Below are 22,208 nucleotides of genomic sequence, written 5' to 3'. Positions count from 1 at the left end.
TCACTGAATAATAAGTTTAGCAAGTAAAAAGCAAAGAAACCATAGTTTAGTGGAAATACAGACAATGGCTACAAAACATAATTGAAGGGAAAAATGACTTTCATCCATGTACAGTAAATTTTAATTTAATTACAAATCATTGAAACTATAAGTAGTATAACATTCTTAACCATTGGTTTGACAAAGATATAAAACAAAGTTTTACAAAATCATATTTGCAGCAATACTGATTCCCACAGGCATTTGTTTCTTCTTCCTTTTTTTAAAGATTTACTTATTTTATTTGAAAGTCAGAGTTACACAGAGAGAGAAGGAGAGGCAGGGAGACAGAGAGGTCTTCCATCTGCTATCACTCTCCACTTAGCCTCAGTGGCTGGAGCTGTGCCGGGTCTCACATTCCACTGCTTTCCTAGGCCATAGCAGAGAGCCGGATCAGAAGTGCTAACAGCTGGGACTCGAACCAGTGCCTGTATGGGATGCTAGCACCGCAGGCAGCGGCTTTACCGGCCACACCACAGCTTTGGTCCCCTTCCTCTTCTTTTTCTTCTTTTTTAAAAAGATTTCTTTATTTATTTGAAAGAGCTACACATAGAGAGAAGGAGAGGCAGGGGGAGAAAGAGAGAGGGAGAAGGAGGGGGAGAGAGAGAGAGAGAGAGAAAGAGAGATTCTCCATCTGCTGGTTCACTTCCCAATTGGCTGCAACGGCAGGAGCTGTGCCGATCTGAAGTCAGGAGCCAGGAGCTTCCTCTGGGTCTCCCATATGGGCACAGGGGCCCAGGGACTTGGGCCATCTTCTACTGCTTTCCCAGGCCTTAGCAGAGAGCTGGATTGGAAGTGGAGCAGCCGGGTCTCGAACCAGCGCCCACATGGGATGCCAGTGCTTCAGGCCAGGGCGTTAACCCGCTGCACTACAGCGCCAGCCCCTGTGTTACTTTTTCTTTATCCATTTGTCTGCTGATGCATACCTTGGTTGATCTGAAATTTTGCTACTTTGAACAGTGCTGCTACGAACATGGCTGTGCAGGTATCTCTTTGATAAATTGTGTTCCACTCTTTTAGATATATATCCAATAGTGGGATTCCTGGATCATATGGCAAGTCTATTTCTGGTTTTTAAGGAAATCTCCACAGTGTTTTCACAGTGGTTTACTAATTTACATTGCACCAAAAATGCGTAAGTGTTCCGCCTTGTCCACACCCTCACCAGCATTTGTTATTCTCTGTGCTTTGGATTTTAGCCATTATGACAGGGTGAGATGACATCTCATTGTGTGTGTGTTTTTTTTGTTTGTTTGTTTTTTGTTTTTTGACAGGCAGAGTGGACAGTGAGAGAGAGACAGAGAGAAAGGTCTTTTCCTTTGGTTCACCCCTCAATGGCCACTGCGGCCGGCGCATCGTGCTGATACAAAGCCAGGAGCCAGGTGCTTCTAGTCTCCCATGCGGGTGCAGGGCCCAAGCACTTAGGCCATCCTCCACTGCACTCCCGGGCCACAGCAGAGAGCTGGCCTGGAAGAGGGACAACCGGGACAGAATCCAGCGCCCCGACCGGGACTAGAACCTGGTATGCCGGCGCTGCAGGCGGAGGATTAGCCTGTTGAGCTGCAGCGCCGACCTCATTGTGGTTTTGATTTGCATTTTCCTAATGGCTAGTGATATTGAGTATTTTTCATAGATTTGTTGGGCTATTCATATTTCTTCTTTTGAGAGCTGTCTATTGAAGTCCTTTGCCCATTTCTCAACTGAATTTGTGTTTTTTTTTTTTTTGTTGTTGTTGAGTTTTAAAAGTTGCTGAAATATTAGGGATATTAATCCTTTGTCAGATAAGTAGATTGCAAATAGTTTTTCTCATTCTGTTGGGTGTCTCTTCACTCAGTTGATTGTTTCCTGAGTTTTGTATAGTCTACTTATTTAGTAGTGCTTTTGCTGCTTGTGCCCTACACTGATGTCATGAGTGTTTCCCCCATATTTTCTTCTAGCAGCTTCATAGTCTCAGGTCTTAAATTTAGGTATTTGACCCATCTTGAGTTGATTTTTGTATATAGTGAGAGAGATGGATCTAATTTCATTCTTCTGCATATTTAAACCCAGTTATGCCAGCATCATTTGTTGAAGGGACTATCCTTAGTCCACTGTTATGGTATGAGCACTTTTGTCAAAAATCAGTTGGCTGTATATGTGGATTAATTTCTGGGCTCAAAAATTTTTTTTCTGGCCTCTATTCTGTTCCATTGATCCATGTTTCAGTTTTTATGCCAATACAAAGCTGTTTTAATTACTATAGCTTTGAAGTATGCTTTAAAGTCAGGTATTGTGATACCAGCAGCTTAATACTTCTTGTTCAAGACGACTTTGACTACTCTGGGTCTTCTGTGATCCATATAAATTTTAGGATTAGTTTTTCTAGTTCTATAAAGAATGTCGTTGGTATTTTGTTGGGGATTGTAGTGAATCTATAAATTGCTTTAAGTAGTAGAGATATTTTAATGAAACTTATTATTCTGATCCATGAACAAGGAATATATTTCTGTTTTTTGTGTACTTGATGATTTGAAAGCCTTTTTTTCCAGTTCGTAGAGAACATTTTATTTGCCAGCTTTTCACATGAAGAAATAAGTGTTAAGCTTTAATGCTTTTTGACATGTTTGTTTTTATTTCTCTCGTTTAATTTGTTAGAATGGTTCATTATTAGAATTTGCGATGTTGAATCATCCCTGCATTCCTCAGATAAATCCAAGCACATCTTTTATAGCATTGTGTTCATTTGCTAGTTTTTATTTAACTGTGTTGATTTTATGTTTAGGTTAGTGGAAATGTAGACAATTGCGACAAAAAGTAATTGAAGGGAAAACAACTATTTTGTTTTAAAGTAATCATGAATCATTAAAGCTATAGTATCATAACATTCTTAAACATTGGTTTGACAAAGATATAAGGCAAAGAATTACAAAAGTAAATTTGCAGATGTTATTGCATGTAAGAGTGTTTTGATTATGCTTATATTATTCTTTCTTTATTATTGGTGTAGGTTATGACAGCTTTCTACAATGTTTTGGAAATTTCACCCATTTGTTTGCCAGATTTGATAGTCTTATTATTATTTTTTAAAAACTTTTATTTAGTAAAAATAAATTTCCAAAGTGCAGTTTATGGATTACAGTGGCTTTCCTCCCCATAACTTCCCTTCCCACCCGCAACCCTCCCATCTCCCACTCCCTCTCCCATTCCATTCACAACAAGATTCATTTTCAATTCTCTTTATATATAGAAGATCAGTTTAGTATATATTAAATAAAGATTTCATCAGTTTGCACCCACACAGAACATAAAGTGTAAAATACTATTTGAGTACTAGTTATAGCATTAATTCACATTGGGCAACACATTAAGGACAGAGATCCCACATGAGGAGTAAGTACACAGTGACTCCTGTTGTTGACTTAACAATTTGACACTATTGTTTATGGCGTCAGTAATCCTCCTAGGCTCTTGTCATGAGTTGCCAAGGCTATGGAAGCCTTTTGAGTTCGCCAGCTTTGATCTTATTCCGACAGGGTCACAGTCAAAGTGGAAGTTCTCTCCTTCCTTCAGAGAAAGGTACCTCCTTCTTTGATGGTCCATTCTTTCTACTGGGATCTCACTCACAGAGATCTTAGGTCATTTTTTTTTCCAGAGTATCTTGGCTTTCCATGCATAAAATACTTTCCTGGGCTCTTCAGCCAGATCTGAATGCCTTAAGGGCTGATTCTGAGGCCAGAGTGTTATTTAGGACATCTGCCATTCTATGAGTCTGCTGTGTATCCTGCTTCCCATGTTGCATCGTTCTCTCCCTTTTTTTATTCTATCAGTTAGTATTAGCAGACACTAGTATTGTTTATGTGATCCCTTTGACTCTTAGGCCTATCAGTGTGATCAATTGTGAACTGAAATTGATCACTTGGACTAGTGAGATGGCATTGGTACATGCAATCTTGATGGGTTTGTATTGGAATCCCCTGGCACATTTCTAACTCAACCATTTGAGGCAAATCCGATTGAGCATCTTATTACTATCTTTGTTACATTTTAATTTTTCTATGTTTGCTAGTTCCTAAAGATTTTGGAAAATAGGGGCTTAAATTTGTTATTTATGATTTCTTTTAAAATACACATTTTATTTAAATTTTTCTGATGGACATGGACATTTGCATAATATTTTCTTCTAAAATTTCTTTTTCCTTTGATACTTTTTTTCTTTTGCTTCATATAACATGTATTTTGTGCTATCCTTTCCTTGGCAAGAGCTTAATAATTTCAGTTGGTGTCAAAAAGCAAAACAACTTTGTCTGGTTTTTGTTTAGTCTACTAGGATTATTTTTATTTACTATTTATTTTTTAGATTTTCTTTTGGTTTGATTTTTTACTTCCTGTGATATATAGTTTTATTCATTGATTTTAATCTAATTTTCTTTTTTTAACTTTTATTTAATGAATATAAATTTCCAAAGTACAGCATATGGATTACAATGGCTTTCCCCCCATAACTTCCCTCCCACCCGCGACCCTCCCTTTTCCCGCTCCCTCTCCCCTTCCATTCACATCAAGATTCATTTTCGATTCTCTTTATATACAGAAGACCAATTTAGTATATATTAAGTAAAGATTTTAACAGTTTGCACCCACATAGAAACACAAAGTAAAAAATACTGTTTGAGTACTAGTTATAGCATTAAATCAGAATGTACAGCACATTAAGGACAGAGATCCCACATGAGGAGTAAGTGCACAGTGACTCCTGTTATTGACTTAACAAATTGACACTCTTGTTTATGGCGTCAGTAATCACCCTAGGCTCTTGTCATGAGTTGCCAAAGCTATGGAAGCCTTTTGAGTTCACCGACTCTTATCATATTTAGACAAGGTCATGGTCAAAGTGGAAGTTCTCTCCTCCCTTTAGAGAAAGGTACCTCCTTCTTTGATGGCCCCATTCTTTCCACTGGGATCTCACTCGCGGAGATCTTTCATTTAGGTCATTTTTTTTTTTTTCGGCCAGAGTGTCTTGGCTTTCCATGCCTACAATACTCTCATGGGCTTTTCAGCAAGATCCGAATGCCTTAAGGGCTCATTCTGAGGCCAGAGTGCTGTTTAGGACATCTGCCATTCTATGAGTCTGTTGTGTATCCTGCTTCCGATGTTGGATCATTCTCTCCCTTTTTTATTCTACCGGTGAGTATTTTCAGAAACTAGTCTTGTTTATATGATCCCTTTGATTCTTAGTCCTATCATTATGATCAATTGTGAACAGAAATTGATCACTTGGACTAGTAAGAAATAGAAGAGGATACAAAAAAAATGGAAAAATCTTCCATGCTCATGGATTGGAAGAATCAACATTATCAAAATGTCCTTCCTCCCAAAAGCAATTTACAGATTCAATGCAATAACAATCAAAATACCGAAGACATTCTTCTCAGATCTAGAGAAAATGATGCTGAAATTCATATGGAGACACAGGAGACCTCAAATTGCTAAAAAATCTTGTACAACAAAAACAAAGCCGGAGGCATCACAATACCAGATTTCAGGACATACTACAGGGCAGTTGTAATCAAAACAGCATGGTATTGGTACAGAAACAGATGATAACAGAATAGAAACACCAGAAATCAACCCAATCATCTACAGCCAACTTATATTTGATCAAGGATCTAAAACCAATCCCTGGAGCAAGGACATTCTATTCAATAAATGGTGCTGGGAAAACTGGATTTCCATGTGCAGAAGCGTGAAGCAAGACCCCTAACTTACACCTTACACAAAAATTTACTCAACATGGATTAAAGACCTAAATCTATCACCTGACACCATCAAATTATTAGAGAACATTGGAGAAACCCTGCAAGATATTGGCACTGGCAAAGGCTTCCTGGAAAAGACCCTGGAGGCTCAGGCAGTCAAAGCCAAAATTAACATTTGGGATTGCATCAAATTGAGAAGTTTCTGTACTGCAAAAGAAACAGTCAGGAGAGTGAAGAGGCAACTGACAGAATGGGAAAAAATATTTGCAAACTCTGCAACAGATAAAGGATTAATAACAAGAATCTACAAAGAGATCAAGAAAATCCACAACAACAAAACAAACAACCCACTTAAGAGATGGGCCAAGGACCTCAATAGACATTTTTCAAAAGAGGAAATCCAGATGGCCAACAGACACATGAAAAAATGTTCAAGATCACTAGCCATCAGAGAAATGCAAATCAAAACCACAATGAGGTTTCACCTCACCCCAGTGAGAATGGCTCACATTCAGAAATCTACCAACAATAGATGCTGGAGAGGATGTGGGGAAAAAGGGACACTAACCCACTGTTGGTGGAATGAAAACTGGTTAAGCCACTATGGAAGTCAGTCTGGAGATTCCTCAGAAACCTGAACATAACCCTGCCATTCAACCCAGCCATCCCACTCTTGGAATTTACCCAAAGGAAATGAAATTGGCAAACAAAAAAGCCATCTGCACATTAATGTTTATTGCAGCTCAATTCACAATAGCTAAGACCTGGAATCAACCTAAATGCCCATCAACATTAGACTGGATAAAGAAATTATGGGATATGTACTCTATAGAATACTATACAGCAGTCAAAAACAATGAAATCTGGTCATTTGCAACAAGATGGAGGAATCTGGAAAACATTATGCTGAGTGAAATAAGTCCCAAAGGGACAAATATCATATGTTCTCCCTGATCGGTGACAATTAACCGAGCACCAAAAGGGAAACCTGTTGAAGTGAAATGGACACTATAAGAAACGGTGACATGAACAGCCCCTGCCCTGACTGTTGATGAACAACTTAATATGTTATCCCTCTTAGTATTTTTTTTGTCTGTCCTACTTAATACCATTGGTTGAATTCTGTAATTAATACACAGTTATTCTTAAGTGTTGAAACTCAACTGAAAAGTGATCCCTGTTAAATATAAGAGTGGGAATAAGAGAGGGAAGAGATGTACAATTTGGGACATGATCAATCTGACTTGCCCCAAACGGTAGAGTTAGAAACATACCAGGGGATTCCAATTTAATCCCATCAAGGTGCATGTACTATTGCCATCTCACTAGTCCATTTGATTTTAATCTAATTTTCTAATCTAAATAAGACTAAATATGGGAGACTAAATAAGGAAGGCTCATTTCTCCTTTACATTATAGGCTTGTGCTAAATTATTTAAAATGTAGAACTCATTATTGTGTATATCTATATATCTTATAAATTTGGTTTTTACCTCTTCTAATTGTTAGTTACTTTTTAAAACATTTTTAAATATCTATAAGTATTTTGATTTGTTTTTGTGAGGATGTGTCCATATCTCTTTATTGTTTTAATTATATTGTATCTAGTCTGTTTTTTAATCTGCTTTTTGAAATATGTTCACCTTTTCTCGTTTTGTTGGGGGGGCATATTCTTTTTCAAGAAATTTTTATTTTATTTATTTGAAAGGCAGATAGGTAGGTAGATATCAAGATCTTCCATCTGAGATTTACTTCCCAAATGCCCACAACAGATAGGAGTGAGCTACAAGACTGAAGTCTAGAGCTGGGAACTCCACTTGGGTGTTCCGTGTGGGTAGCAGGGACCCAAGTACTAAAGCTGTCATCTGTTGCTTCCCATGGTGTGCATTAGCAGGAAGCTGGACCAGAAGCAGAGATGGATTTAAACACAGGCACTCCTAAATGGGATGTGTGGTCCCAAATAGTGGCTTAACTTGTGCACCACAACTCCCACCTTATGTTCAGATTGTTTGTGCCCGTATGTCTTAGACATTGAGAAAAAGTATGAGTCTGTGATAGGAACAAAGTTGTATTCCTATGTGTTATGTAAATATTTTAATTAATTTATTCAACTCTGTGTCTTTTTTCTTCTTAATCACCCGATTCCTGAGACTGGAATGTTAAAATCTTTCATAGTGCTGGTGTGTGTGTTCTTGTTTGTGTTTCCACCAACTTTTGCTATGTTTGTTTCTGAGTTATTAGATTTATTACATATATTATCTTAAGTATTAATACATTTTTAAATGAGTATAGAAATATTGGTTCAAAAATAATTTCCCTTTGAACTTACTTTTCCACTCACTTCTAGAATCCATGTTGCCGGTGACAAATCCAATTTCAGATATGGTCACTGAATTTTTGTATTTTAGTAATTTTTTCCATTGGATAGCTCTTAGGATTTCCTCTTAACTTTTAATCATTCCTATCATGTGACTGTCTGTGTTTTTTTTCCATTATATTTAGCACTCATAGGACTCTTCAGATTAACTTATTTCATAATTAATTCTGCCTTCAAAATAATCCAGTGGGCAGATGCTTGATATAGCAGCTAAGATGCCGCATCCCATATCTCAGTACCTGGTTCAATGACTGACTGTGCTCCTGACTCCATTTTCTTGCTAATGTACACCCTAGGAGGCAGTGATGATAACTCATGTAGTTGAGTTCCTTTCATACGTGTTGGAGACCTAAACTGAGTTCCTGGCTTCTGGCTTCTGCCTGATCCAGCCCAGATGTTGCAGGCATTTGGGGAGTGAATTAACAAATGGAAACTCTCTGTCTCTAAATTTTTTAAAATCCAGATGTCACACTTATCATCCCTACTGTTATACTTCTGCTCCAAATCACCATTATATCTTACCTGGATTATTGTGTAGTTTTTCCACTGGTCCAGTTGTCTCTGCTTCCACCATTGACCCTTTAAAAACTGTTCTACCTTTGACCCTCAGCAGCAGGGAGAGCAATCTTTTAAAAACTTGCTGAGCAAGGGGCCAACACTGTGGCGCACAGGGCTACGCTGCCTGCTGCAATGCATTGGTTTAAGTCCTCGCTGCTCCACTTCTGATTCAGCTTCCTGCTAATGTGCCTGTGAAAGCAGCAGAAGATACCCCAAGTTCATGGGCCCCTGCCACATGTTGATGGAAACCCAGATGGAGGTCTGGGCTCCTGGTTTTGGCCTGGCAATTGTGACCATTTGGGTAGTGAACCAGCAGATGAAAGATCACTCTCCGTGTCACTCTTTCAAATAAGTAAGTAAAATGTATTTTTTTAAAAACCTCTCTGTGCAAAATTTTTCAATGACTCAGAGAAAAAGTCAAAGTATTCCTAGTATTCTTCAGCAGGCCATATGATATGGTAACATGCTGTCTCCTGGACTACCTTTCTACTCTCTAAAACCTCTCTAGGCTCACAGCCACCTTAATTGTCTTCCTTGATTTCAGCAAGAGACTAATATGTATTCTCAGTCTACCAAAATGATTCTGTCCACACATTTATTTTTCAATAAGTATTCCTTTATGTAATGACATGGCCTATCAGTGGAGGTATTTGGGTTAAGGTGTCTCTGTTACATTTGAAATAGTTTTTGAATGTCACACTGTGAAGGTCTGATCATCCCTGTAGCATCTTTGCTGATTTCCTTTCTTTTTTTTGGGTGAGGGTCAGTACCTTGTTTTTATTTCACCTGGTCTATTATGTATGTCATTTCCATGTGTCCCTGTTGCTTTCAGCTCCTTACTGTCACCTAACCAATGTAAAAATTATCCATATGCAACTTTATAAAAAACTGGAAGGAAGCAGAGACTCTGTAGTAACAAAGGCATATTGCAGAGCTTGCTGTCACCAAAGGGCCTGCTTTATATCCTGGAATCCGCTGTGACTCAGTATCTCAGCAGCTAGAAAATCCCATCCAAAAAACTGCTTTGAAAGTGATGATATAATACAGAGTAATAGAGTTGAAATTTTGTGCTAAGTAATGTTTTAAAATTAGGTGCTATGCTGCCAGCATTTTCTAAATTGACAGTCATTGGGCAGCATTCCATAATGTCTCCAGTTTATGTCTTAACTGAGCTGGCTGGGAACACATCAAAAGTTACAGTTTGAGATTGTTATTATGTGATGCTTGTCATATCCTGGTTGTGACAAAAGAAGCAGTTTCATTACTTTATGTAGTTTATAACTTTTAAATTACCACTTTGACTTGAAATTTCTGTTAGGTATAATCTAAGGTTAAATCTGATTATTTCCTTCAGAGTTTGGAATTTAGACTAGTTAAAAGTCATTATGCATTCCTTTATAGTCAAAATAATATAGACTTTGTTCATTTGAACTTTCAGACATCTCAGGAAGCAGATGTTTGTTTTAACGGCTGAGGCATCTGAATCCCACATTGGAGTACCTGTGTTCGATACCTGCCCCAGGCTCCCAACTCCAGCTTTTTGCTAATGCTGTTGATGGCTAAAGTGATTGGGTTCCTGCCACTCATGTGGGAGACCTGATTGCATTCTTGACTCCTAGCATCAGCCCTGTCCCAGCTTGACTATTGTGAACTTTTGGGGAGTATGCCAGTGGATAGCAGCTCTTTGTTTTCATCTGTGTCTCTCTGCCTCTTAATTAAAAGTCTTGATATTTTAAAAGAGAGTTGAGCAATAAACTTAGAAAACGATTTTGATTATAATATATAGTATTTTGATGAATAAAACCGTGGTACTTCTGAGATACAGCAAAAGGGACCTGCTTTAGTGTGGTGCCTGAACTCAGAGTCGTATTCTCTATCATGGTCCTTATGCACAGATGTAGTCCATTTTCTGTTGCTATAACAGAATACTCGAGAACAGGTAATTCATAAAAAATATGTTTATTCATCTCATGCTTCTTGGTCCAAGGTCCAGGACCTACATCTGCTGAAGGCTTTCTTGCTGATGACACTCTCTGCACTGTCTTGAGGCATCACAGGGCATCATCTGGCAGAATAGGTGCATGTAAGAGACACAGTCTGGTTTTTATGACAGACACCCACTCTCGAGATAAGGCATCAATGCATTAATCCATTCATAATGTCAAAGCTTTAATCACCTTTTTAAGATCCCTACTGGCTCTGACTTTTAATACCTCATAATGGGGATTAAATTTGAAAATGAGTTTTGGTGAAGACATCCACATCACAGAATAAGGCCAGCTCGGTTCTTAGGATCCATGGATCAGTGTAGCGGTGTTTCTCTATGAATGTCCTCAGCCCAAAAACCTGAAAACTTGTTCTCTTTCCCTCTTTCAGGTAACCTGCCTTATGTTCTACCCTGTCTACTGTGCTGCCAGGCAATAGTTCCATACCTGGAAGAGTTAAGGGAATCACCTGAGCAGTTTTAAAAAATGCACACAATGAGATTGGGAAAGGACGTGTGACCTTGGCTTAGAGTCCCATGTTCTGGCCCCTCTCCTGCCTTTAACACACTTTGCTGACTACAACACACAAATCCAGCTATGATAACTACTCATGGGATAATATTAACACAGAATACTGTGGACATATTGGGGGAAGAAAGAGGCCATGCAGAGGCTAAATTAGAGACTGCTAAGAATATTTGATTTTAAACAGGAGACAGACTTACTGACTCTCTATCCTTGTATTATATTCCACAGACCACAAAGCTAGTTACTGCCTTCAAATCTTCTTTTCCCACATGTCTTCAGTTTCTTTTCTTTCTTTTTTTTTTTTTTTTTTTTTGACAGGCAGAGCGGACAGTGAGAGAGAGAGACAGAGAGAAAGGTCTTCCTTTGCCGTTGGTTCACCCTCCAATGGCTGCCGTGGCCTGCACACTGCGGCCGGCGCACTGCCGCTGGTGTAATGCGCTGATCTGAAGCTAGGAGCCAGGTGCTTCTCCTGGTCTCCCATGTGGGTGCAGGGCCCAAGCACTTGGGCCATCCTCCACTGCATTCCCTGGCCACAGCAGAGAGCTGGCCTGGAAGAGGGGCAACTGGGACAGAATCCGGTGCCCCGACCGGAACTAGAACCCGGTGTGCCGGCGCCGCAAGGCGGAGGATTAGCCTGTTGAGCCGCGGCACTGGCCTTCAGTTTCTTATCATAGCTAGTTAAATAGAAAATGAGAGAGATATAGAAAGACAAATATGGCCATTTCAAGACAACTATAAAGAGAGAGAAAAGACCTTTAGGAAACAAGAAAAACTCTCAAAGAATATATATGAAGGAGCTCCTGGCAAGTGGAGAGCAATAGTGTTTTGTTTTGTTTTGTCTTTTCCTCTGATCTTCTGAAGAATCCTAACTACTTAGCACATTTATATCCCAGTTTCCCAAGTGAATGGCTTGCTTTATGCAGGCTGATCACGTCATCATTGAAGGTGCTCTTTCATTAAAAAGTCCTTCTACTGGCAGATGTTGTGATACAGTGTATTAGGCTTTGCTTGAGACACCTATATCCCATAGAGTGTCAATTCAAGTCCCAGCGTCTCTGCTTCCAATCCAGCTTTCAGTTAATGGATTTGGGAAGATAGCAGGTGATGGGCCAAGTACTTGAGTCCCTGTAACTCACATGGAGACCTGGATAGAGTCCTTGGTACTGGCTTTGGTCTGGCCCAGCCTTGGCTGTTGTGAACATTTGGGGGAGTAAACCAGGACATGGAGGGTCTCCCCTCCCTGTCTCCCTCTTTCTTTGCTCCCTTTCTCTTTGTTACTGTTTCAAATAAATAAATCTTCTTTTAAAAATACTTCATATATAGGGAACTTCTGTTTATTCTAAATTAAGCCAGGGAAGTCTTGAATGATTATTTATTCAACAAATATTTATTGATAAGCATTTATTTATTGATAAGGATGCTATTCTTATAGAGTTTATAGCCTGAAAGGAACACAGATAAGCAGACAATGAATGATTGAGTGGCTGATCTGAAGCCAGGAGCTTCTTCTCAGTCTCTCATGCAGGTCTAGGGCCCCAAGCACTTGGACCATCTTCTACTGCTTTCTCAGGTCATAGAGAGCTGGATTGAAAGAGGAGCAGCGGGGCCTAGAATCGGCACCCGTATGGGATGCCTGCACCACAAGCAGAAGCTTAGCGTATTACGCCATAGCACCAACCCCTACAGTTTTTGTATTTAGCTTCTTTTGTCATTTTTCTATCACAGATATTACAAATATGAAATTTTACCATTCTGTTTGTCACATACAGACAAGATCTAAAAAAGTTGGCACGTAAGTGATTGCATGGTTGCTCCACAGCTGGCTTTCCGAAACTTGACTGATGAAGAGTTCTCTGCATTGATATAAAACTTTTCCTAACTGATAAGGATGGCTAACTGTGTCTGGACTGTGCAAGCAATATACTTTATTTTGAAAATTTTCTTCTGGGTCTCTGGCACATTGATACATGCTAGGCAAAAGGGGTCTAAGTGACCAGCTTCCAATAAAAACCTTGGATCTGAGTATCCAAGGAGGGTTCCTAAGTAGAAACCTTACATACATAACTGCATTTTCACAGCTTTGGGAAGCCTGTCCCTTGTGTAGTCCTTCAGGAGAAGGGGAGAATGTAAGAGAACCCAGCTCTACTTACGAGCTTCTTTCCATCCTTTCTCTGTTGCTGTGATGAATCTTAACCATGGATGCAACCATATGCTAAGGCCCATGAGTCCTTCAGTGAATCTCCTCCCATGAGGGAGGTCTTAATGACCTCTAATGTGCATACTATGAATAATTACCTGTCAATATTTATTAACGAACCAATCAAATGAGCTATCAAAAGGTAAAAGTATTAATGTTCTCATATATATTGTATACATATATGTGTATATATTTATGCCAATATAGTTAACCAAAACTTGCTTAACTAGCTTGCTTTCTCACCATATTTCTCAAACTCTCAAACTTGGCTCTAAATTACTTTTGACTTTTACCTTCAAATTGTAAAAATCTGTCAGCTTTGAGCAAGGTCAAAGAAAGAACTACTATCTGTAAGGGCCATTTCAAATCAGGAGATTCAGAAAGTATTTAAAGAATGGCAGAGAGTCCTTGGATTGTTTATAGCATCCTAAGAAAAATTTTTAGACAGGTGCGTTCATACTTCATTCTGCACTTCTGATGTACTAAACCACATTGTTGTACTGCACCAACCAAATGCAATCACCTTCTCTTGTTAGATTAAAAATGCATTAGTATTTATGGAATATGCATTAGTTTTTATGGAATAATAGCCTTGGACTAGATATTTTTATATACTTTGTACTGGGAATATTCTACTCAAGGCATATTTTAACAGTAGTTTCCTGTTAAACAATTAAAAGAAATTCCTGACTTTTTTTTGAACTGCAGATCCAGCTTGAAGGAACTTACAACCAACCGGGAAATCCTTGGATTTCTTATGACTTCACCTTCGTTTTCAAAAATTCCTCACAGCTCTGTCCTTTCTTACCAAGTAACTGTCGGTGGTGTAATTGTGTTAGGCCATCCCCTTAAGCCCTTTTCTCAGTCTGAATTAAGGTGATATTGTGGAAATGATGGGTTTACTGCTCCTTGTTTGGCTGTTTGGCTTTGTAGCTTCTATGGTAGACTTTTTAGCGATCCAGTAGTAGAGATCACTACTTCTTAAGCATGGCTGGGCCTACCTTTGATCTTTATTTCTTGTCTAATTGGAGAAGACTTGGATTTCATAAGTGGGCTTCAATACAGAAGGTCCTTAGAGTTGTTAGTGTGCGGGGACAGTGATTTCCCAACAACATGCAGTTGTACAGTTTTCTTCTTTGGCTATTTGCGTTGTTTCTCCACTCATTTTGTTGCCTTCTCTATTTTCTAGTTTCTCCTGTTTCACTAATAAGTTGTTGGACTCTTCATTCAACTAGCCATAAATAGTTATTTTAATATTCATTTCACATAATAAAATTAATAAAATTTCACATTTCTTCATAATTTTGAAAAGGAAATAAAACATTTTTATTGTATTTGTCTACAGTTAGTTAATGGAATGCCTTTCATTTATGTGTACCCACATTATTTTTGTTATGTTTCAACAGGGGAATTGTTTTGTTTATTTGAGTTGATTTTTTCCTTCCCATCCAATGTTTTAATAAAAGTATATTTTCTTTTTTACTTTTTAACATTTCATTTCAGAATCATTTAAAATTTACAAAAGAAGGGCCGGGACTGTGGCGTGGCTGGTAAAGCCCCTGCCTGTAGTGTCAGAATCCTATATGGGTGCTGGTTCAAGTCCTGGCTGCTCCACTTTGAATCCAGTTCTCTGCTGTGGCCTGGGAAAGCAGTAGAAGATGGCCCAAGTCCTTGGGCCCCTGTACCCATGTGAGAGACCTGGAAGAAGCTGCCAATTGCAGAGTGAACCAGTGGATAGAAGACCTCTCTCTCTCTCTGCTTCTACTTCTCTCTCTGTGCAACTTTTTCAAATAAATAAATAAATCTTAAAAAAAATTACAAAAGAAAAATTGTGATGTAGTAATGCATAAAGTTCCCATATACCCTTCACCCCATTTCTACTAATGTCTCAAATTAGTATCATTGTCACAATTAATGAATCATACCCAATATCTCCTGTATTTGTTTTTTTTTTTTGGTTTTGGTTTTGTATTTGATCCAGACTCCTTTTATTCTTCCCATCCCTCCCAGCCTCTAGTAATCAATAGTCTGTGTTCAGTTTGATTTTTTTAATATTTATTTATTTGAAAGGCTGAGTTAGATAAATCGAGATGTCTCTTAACTCTATTGATTGTTTCCTTTGCTATGCAGAAGCTTCTGAGTTTTATATAATCCCCTAAGTCTGGTTTTGTTTTTATTGCCTGTGCTTTTGGGGTCTTATCTAAGAAGTCATCACTACACTGAAGTCTAGCAGTGTGTCTCAAAATTTTCTTCCATCAGTACATAATTTCTGCTCTTATATTCAGATCTTTGATCCATCTTCAGCTATTTATGGTGAGAGGTAGGAATCTTATTTCAGTGCTTATGTATGTTCATTTTCCTCAGCACCATTTGCTGAAAACGCTGTCCTTTTTCTAATATATGTTCTTGGCATCTTTGTCAAAAACAGTTAGCTATATAAATGTGGATTAATTTCTAGGCTCTCTATTCTGTTTTGTTGATCTATGTGCTTGTTTTTATGCCAGTACCATGCTGTTTTCATTACAGTAGCTTAATAGTGTGCTTTGAAATCAGATATTGTGATACTTCCACCTTGATTCTTTTCCCTCTCCTCAGAATCACGTTGGCTATTCCGAGTCTGTGGTTTCATATGAATTTTAGGATTGTTTTTCCTAATTCTGTGATGAATACTATTAGTGTTTTGATAGGGATTGCATTAAATCTGTAGATTGGAAAAGCCTCTTTTCTATTACTGAGAAAAGTCTACTTAGAATTGGAGGGTTGCCAACAAAGTTCCGTTCAACCAAGCAGAAGTTTTACCTTTTGCTAACAAAAGGTTAGGTCATTTACACAGGCTTTTGTATTTAGAGATCCGCTTGATGAAGTGAGTTTTGCAAGATTTCTGGTGTTTGTGGTGTCATTACTTTTAGCAGAAAAGTTCCTCAAGCTTCTATTATAACCCAATGGTCTATTTTTTTCCTCTTCTATTTTTCCAATTTTTATTTGAAAGGAAGAGAAACACAGAGATCTCCCATCCACTGGTTCACCCTTCAAATGCCCACAAGCCAGGCCTGGGGCAGGCTGAAGCGCAGAGTTAGGAAGTCAGTCTCGTTCTGCCCTGTGAGGAGCCAACTATCTGAACCATCACCTGCTGCTTCCCAGGGTGAACATTAGCAAGAAGCTGAATTGAAAGTGGAGCTGGGACTTCAACTCAGGCACCTCAGTAATGGATGCAGGTGTCCCAGGCAGCAACTATGCTTTTTATCTTCTTAAAGTGATGTTATTATTGCATCCTCTACATCATAAGTTTTGTTGTATTTTTATTCCAGCTTTCCAGAAAGATGGTCGTTCAGAGCCTACGCGTCTGTTCTGTATTTTGACCCTTGGATGAGAATATTCATTCAAGCCAAAAGAGTTCAAACAAAACATCTATGTTATTGTCTCTACAGACCCAGGTAACTTGCTTTCCTTAAATTATTTTCAGAGAATTTTTGTTAATAAAATCCATGTGCATCCCCAGATTATTACAGTATGGACATTGTTTTTGATAGTAAGAGTTTAACATAAACAAAATGCAGACTGCATTTAGGAAGGTTTGCTACGAAGAGTGAACATGTATGAAAAATACTTGGTAGTGGTGGCATCATAATGAAGTAAACATGCTGTGTTAGATAATCACACCAAGAATTTGCTTTTTACTTCACTGCATCTTAGGTGCTTTGATTGTGATCAGTTCCGTTACAAGCTCCCAGTTCACTTAGATGAGTATTTTCTGTCAATAGAATATATTTGAACTATTAAACCGTATACAGCCATGCACCGCACAACTATATTTCACCTGGCAACAGATCATATATGTAAAGGAGATTCCTTGAGATTGTATTGCTCAGTGACATCAGAACCGTATTAGTTTGTGTAAGGACATGCTCTGATGTTTACATAATCACAGCATTTTCTTAATGTATCCCTCTTGTTAATGCATGATAGTACCTATGTGTATTATTTGCAGAGAATGAACTTTTGAGCATTATAACTACTCATCCTTTATATTTTATTATTTTATATTCTAGCATAAGCTATTTTTGAATTTATTTTTGTATTTTATTTGTCTAGCTGAAATATGCATGCAATGAGAATGGTCTTTTTTTTGGCTATGATTTCTGAGTAGTGATTCATTTATATACCAAATGTTTATTAAAGTCATCTGTGAGTTTGAGATTGTACAAAATTCAAGGCATAAAAAGGATAAGACTAATTCTAGTTTTTAAGAAGCGTAGTATTTACTGGGAGAAATATTTAATGCTTATCCACTGTCTGCGTGTGTCCCTTTTTACTTGAATTATTTTCTTTGATTTCTGCAGTGACCCTGTGTGTTAAGTTTTATCATCATTTCAGATACAAAAATGTCAAAACTGAAGAACTAAAATCTTCTGGCTATAGTTCTTCACTAATCCAGTTTCCAGGCTCCTTTATATGTAGTATATTCTCTTCAGAACAGGCCTAACTTTGTCATGTTGCCTTATTTTCATGGAAAAGCAGTTGCTGTCCTGGAGCCCTGAAATCAAACATGTTAATGTTAATGTTAACAATTATAGATCTGTTTCATATGCCCTGAGCATATGCTAGCAGAATCCTCCAAAGCTCTGCTTTTGAGCTCTGATTTTATGGCAGCCAGTCTTTACCAAGACTGGGATTTTTCCTATCAGTCAGTCAATTCATTCCCAAGTAAATGTCAAAGCAATAGTTCCCTTTTCATCAGTCTATTTAATATAGCTGGTATTTTCAAATTAACTCATTCCTATCAGTGAGTTTTGGCTAAAAATAGGTTAAGCCAATGAAAATAAGTATATGTCTCTATTTTTTTTTAAACTGATAAGAGCAGGTACTACACTTGATCTTAGCCAAAAGGCCGAGAAGTGATTTTTTAATAAAGATTTATTTCTTTATTTGAAAGTCAGAGTTACACAGAGAGAGGAAAGACAGAGAGAGAGTCTTCTATACAATGGTTCATTCCCCAATTGTCTGCAACGCCCGGAGCTGTGCCAATCCGAAGCCAGGAGCCAAGACCTTCTTCCGGGTCTCCCACGCAGGTTCAGGGGCCCAGGGACTTGGGCCATCTTCTACTGCTTTCCCAGGCCATAGCAGAGAGCTGGATGGGAAGTGGAGTAGCCATGTCTCAAACCGGCACCCATATGGGATGCCGACACTGTTCAGGCCAGGGCGTTAACCCGCTGCGCCACAGTGCCGGCCCCATATGTGTCTCTATTTTTTAAAGTAATTTTAGTAAATTCAGTTTCATCTACCTAAATTATTTTTGTCAAGTGTTTTCTGTTTCCCATTCTACTGTATTTTTGATTCACCTTTCAAAGTGATATTCTTAAATATTTATTATCAGGAAGTAGGCATCTTGTAAATATATGCTTAGCTATCCAAAGGAAATTTCAGGAGATTTGAACTGTTGCCAAGTTTCCTTTAGAGCTTAAACAAACTATTAAATTTGATGTTTAGTATCTACAATATGGAAAGAGTTATTCTTTTATGGCTTTATACTTTAGGGCTTTCCTGTATATCCATTTGCCATATTTACTTGCATATAATTTCCCTCATATATTTTTTGGTGGTGAGAGTCATGCACAAGAAATATCTGGGGTTTCCTTCGTGTTTTCCTATCCCTGACTCTTACTTTTTTTTCTTTCCTAAAAGGTATTATATCGCCAATGACTATAATAGAACAGGGCTGAGATTGGCCCTGTTTGACCAAAGTAGAGGCATTTAAAAGATATTAAAGTGATTGCTCTGTGCATTTGGCCACTCTGGTTGTAGTAAGCTTCTGAAATGAACTGATAAAACAGGTTAGCTCTAAAAGGACTCTGTAACTCTAAAGAAGTATTTATAAGAATTTGTGATTGTATTTAATTATCAATGATTTTTCCATACTTTTGTTAAGAAACACCATGAAAACACTTATAATTGCTTTAGCTAATTTACTTAATATGTCTAACAAGTTCAGAGGTGAACTAGAGCTGAACTTTTGGCTTCATTCAAATGATTTCCTTCCTTATTTGTATTCTGTTAGGAGTTTTTATCAGTAACGTGGTTAAAAACAATTTATGTATACTTCTCAAATTCATAATTGACCTTGTACTATGAAGGGTGTCTTAATTTCAGGTAACAAGATGTGAAAGAGTTGAAGTCCAAAATATAAATAAATGTGATATAGTCAATTAATTGACATGTATTTAAATTAAAAATATCTATTTAGTAAGTGTAGATTTGATGATTATATGAGTCCATAGATACTTTAATTGACACATGATTAATATAAGCTGAAAGTGTCACAGAGTTGTTAAAAGCAATTATGGAATTTGGTGAGCAGTGACAGAATCAACCGTGCACATCCTGCTTATACCATGTCTGGTGGAAGATACTCAGATAGGGATCCCTTAGGAAGTTCATGAACTTACTGTCTGGCTTATAGGACAGTAACTTTCTGACAAAAGATCTTTCCATGGAGATCATCCCATGATTGAAAACATAAATGGTTGTTATTGGTAGTTGGAATTCCAGAAGGCAAAACTTGGCCAGAGTCAGGAGTCAGGAACTCCATCCCAGTCTCCCACATGGGTGGCAGGAACACAAGTACTTTGGTCATTGTCTGCTACCTCTGAGATGCTTTGGTAGGAAGCAGTATTGGAAGTGGTGGTAGGACTTGATCCCAGGTACTCTGCAGCTTAACTGTGCCACAACAGCCACCCTTGACATAGATTACCTTTTATTATCTGTGTTTTACTATAAGGATATTCAGAGAAGTCAAGTAGTAGAAATGTTACAACCACCTCACCATTGACTCAGTGTTTCCATGACTAGAGTGTTCTGGAGAACTGAAACACCTGTGCTCTAGTGAATATGTTTTCTGGGTGTACATTATATTTGCTCCTGTGAGAATGAGTTTCCATCAAGTACTTGTCAGCTTCCCTATTGGGCATTGTTTGGGCACATGACACTTGGTAGGGACATGGTAAGAACATTTAGTTTTCTTTAGTTGAACATCAAGTGTGTGGTCCAATTACTAGATTTAATGTCCAGAATGCCAAATGCAGTGTGTTCAGGACAGGGAATTTAGTTTCTCTAGAAAGATGTGGCATGAAGTATTGTTACTCAAAGAGGGCTGTGAGTGTGATATGAAATGAGTTGCTTGTGCCTTCCCACAGTGGAAGGAACTCCCTCCCAAAATAAGTATGTATTTGTCCCTGGAAGAGTCTGGATTGTAGAATGGATTATTTCTTTGGAAAGGATTTCTGCTGGGTGATTTCTAAGGTCTATTTCAACTTAATAGATTTTACAAATTTGTAATTCTTGGAGTCTTAAATATTGTTTCTGTAACACAGACAAATTAATAGATGGCAGTGTTATTTGATCTAAGGCAACAAATATTACAGATTTTCTTTGCCTTTGAATCTATTAGCTTTAGCAGTGAAACAACTCACAGGCATTAGATATATGCACCTAGCAGAGAGAGGAGAGTAAAATGGTCATTTTGGAAAGCCTTTTAAGAGAGAAAGGGTCAGGCCGGCGCCGCGGCTCACTAGGCTAATCCCCCGCCTTGCGGCGCCGGCACACCGGGTTCTAGTCCGGGTCGGGGCACCGATCCTGTCCTGGTTGCCCCTCTTCCAGGCCAGCTCTCTGCTGTGGCCAGGGAGTGCAGTGGAGGATGGCCCAAGTGCTTGGGCCCTGCACCCCATGGGAGACCAGGAGAAGCCCCTGGCTCCTGCCATCGGATCAGCGTGGTGCGCCGGCCGCAGTGCGCCAACCGCGGCGGCCACTGGAGGGTGAACCAACGGCAAAAGGAAGACCTTTCTCTCTGTCTCTCTCTCTCACTGTCCACTCTGCCTGTCAAAAAATAAAAATAAAATAAAATAAAATAATAATAAGAGAGAAAGGGTCAAAGTGTCTGAAAAATTCCATCTTTCACTGACACTCCTTTCCTATAGACCCATTCTAAGGAATGGAAACCAAATAAGAGGGCCTTGGAGTTACCTAGCTTTCATGGGAACGGTGTGGCCTTTTAAAAAGTTATTCAGGGACACTACCTTTATGGTCCGCTGCTGAATACTTGTAATACTGTGCTTCTTCTCATTTCAGAGGAAGGGAGACATTCTCTCTACCCTCATACCCTGCCCATCAAGAAAGACCAGTAATTTTTTTTTAACTTTTATTTAATAAATATAAATTTCCAAAGTACAGCTTTTGGATTACAGTGGCTTTTCCCCCAACAACCTCCCTCCCACCCACAACCATCCCAACTCCTGCTCCCTCTCCCATCCCATTCACATCAAGATCCATTTTCAATTATTTTTATATACAGAAGATCAATTTAGAATATACTAAATAAAGATTTTGCACCCACACAGAAACATAAAGTATAAAGTACTGTTTGAGTACTAGTTATACAATTAATTCACATTGTATAACACATTAAGCACAAGGATCCTACATGGGGAGTAAGCGCACAGTGATTCCTGTTGTTGATTTAACAATTGACACTTTTGTTTATGGCGTCAGTAATCACCCTAGGCTCTTGTCATGATTTGCCCAGGCTATAGAGGCCTTTTGAGTTCATCAACTCCGATCTTATTTACACAAGGTCATAGTCAAAGTGGAAGTTCTCTCCTCCTTTCAGAGAAAGGTACCTCCTTCTTTGATAGCCCATTCTTTCTGCTGGGATCTCACTCACACAGATCCTTCATTTAGGTAATTTTTTTTTTCGGCCAGAGTGTCTTGGCTTTCCATGCCTGAAATACTCTCATGGG

At 38.5% G+C, this 22,208-nt stretch overlaps 1 protein-coding gene and 1 pseudogene across 1 annotated transcript in view; one reads left to right on the top strand and one right to left on the bottom strand.

Moving 5' to 3' along the window:
• Nucleotides 1–22,208, top strand: part of MORC1 (MORC family CW-type zinc finger 1) — a 208,992-nt gene that overhangs the window by 30,731 nt on the left and 156,053 nt on the right. Inside the window, exon 8 of the mRNA XM_062180799.1 lies at nucleotides 16,728–16,853. Within this exon, the coding sequence (XP_062036783.1) occupies nucleotides 16,728–16,853 (126 nt within the window). The remainder of the gene's footprint in view (nucleotides 1–16,727; nucleotides 16,854–22,208) is intronic.
• LOC133753118 (U2 spliceosomal RNA) lies at nucleotides 18,202–18,319 on the bottom strand (annotated as a pseudogene).

The sequence above is a fragment of the Lepus europaeus genome, chromosome 2, assembly GCF_033115175.1.
Source record: "Lepus europaeus isolate LE1 chromosome 2, mLepTim1.pri, whole genome shotgun sequence".
NCBI lineage: Eukaryota > Metazoa > Chordata > Mammalia > Lagomorpha > Leporidae > Lepus > Lepus europaeus.
This window is presented reverse-complemented; position numbering and strand designations above follow the sequence as displayed.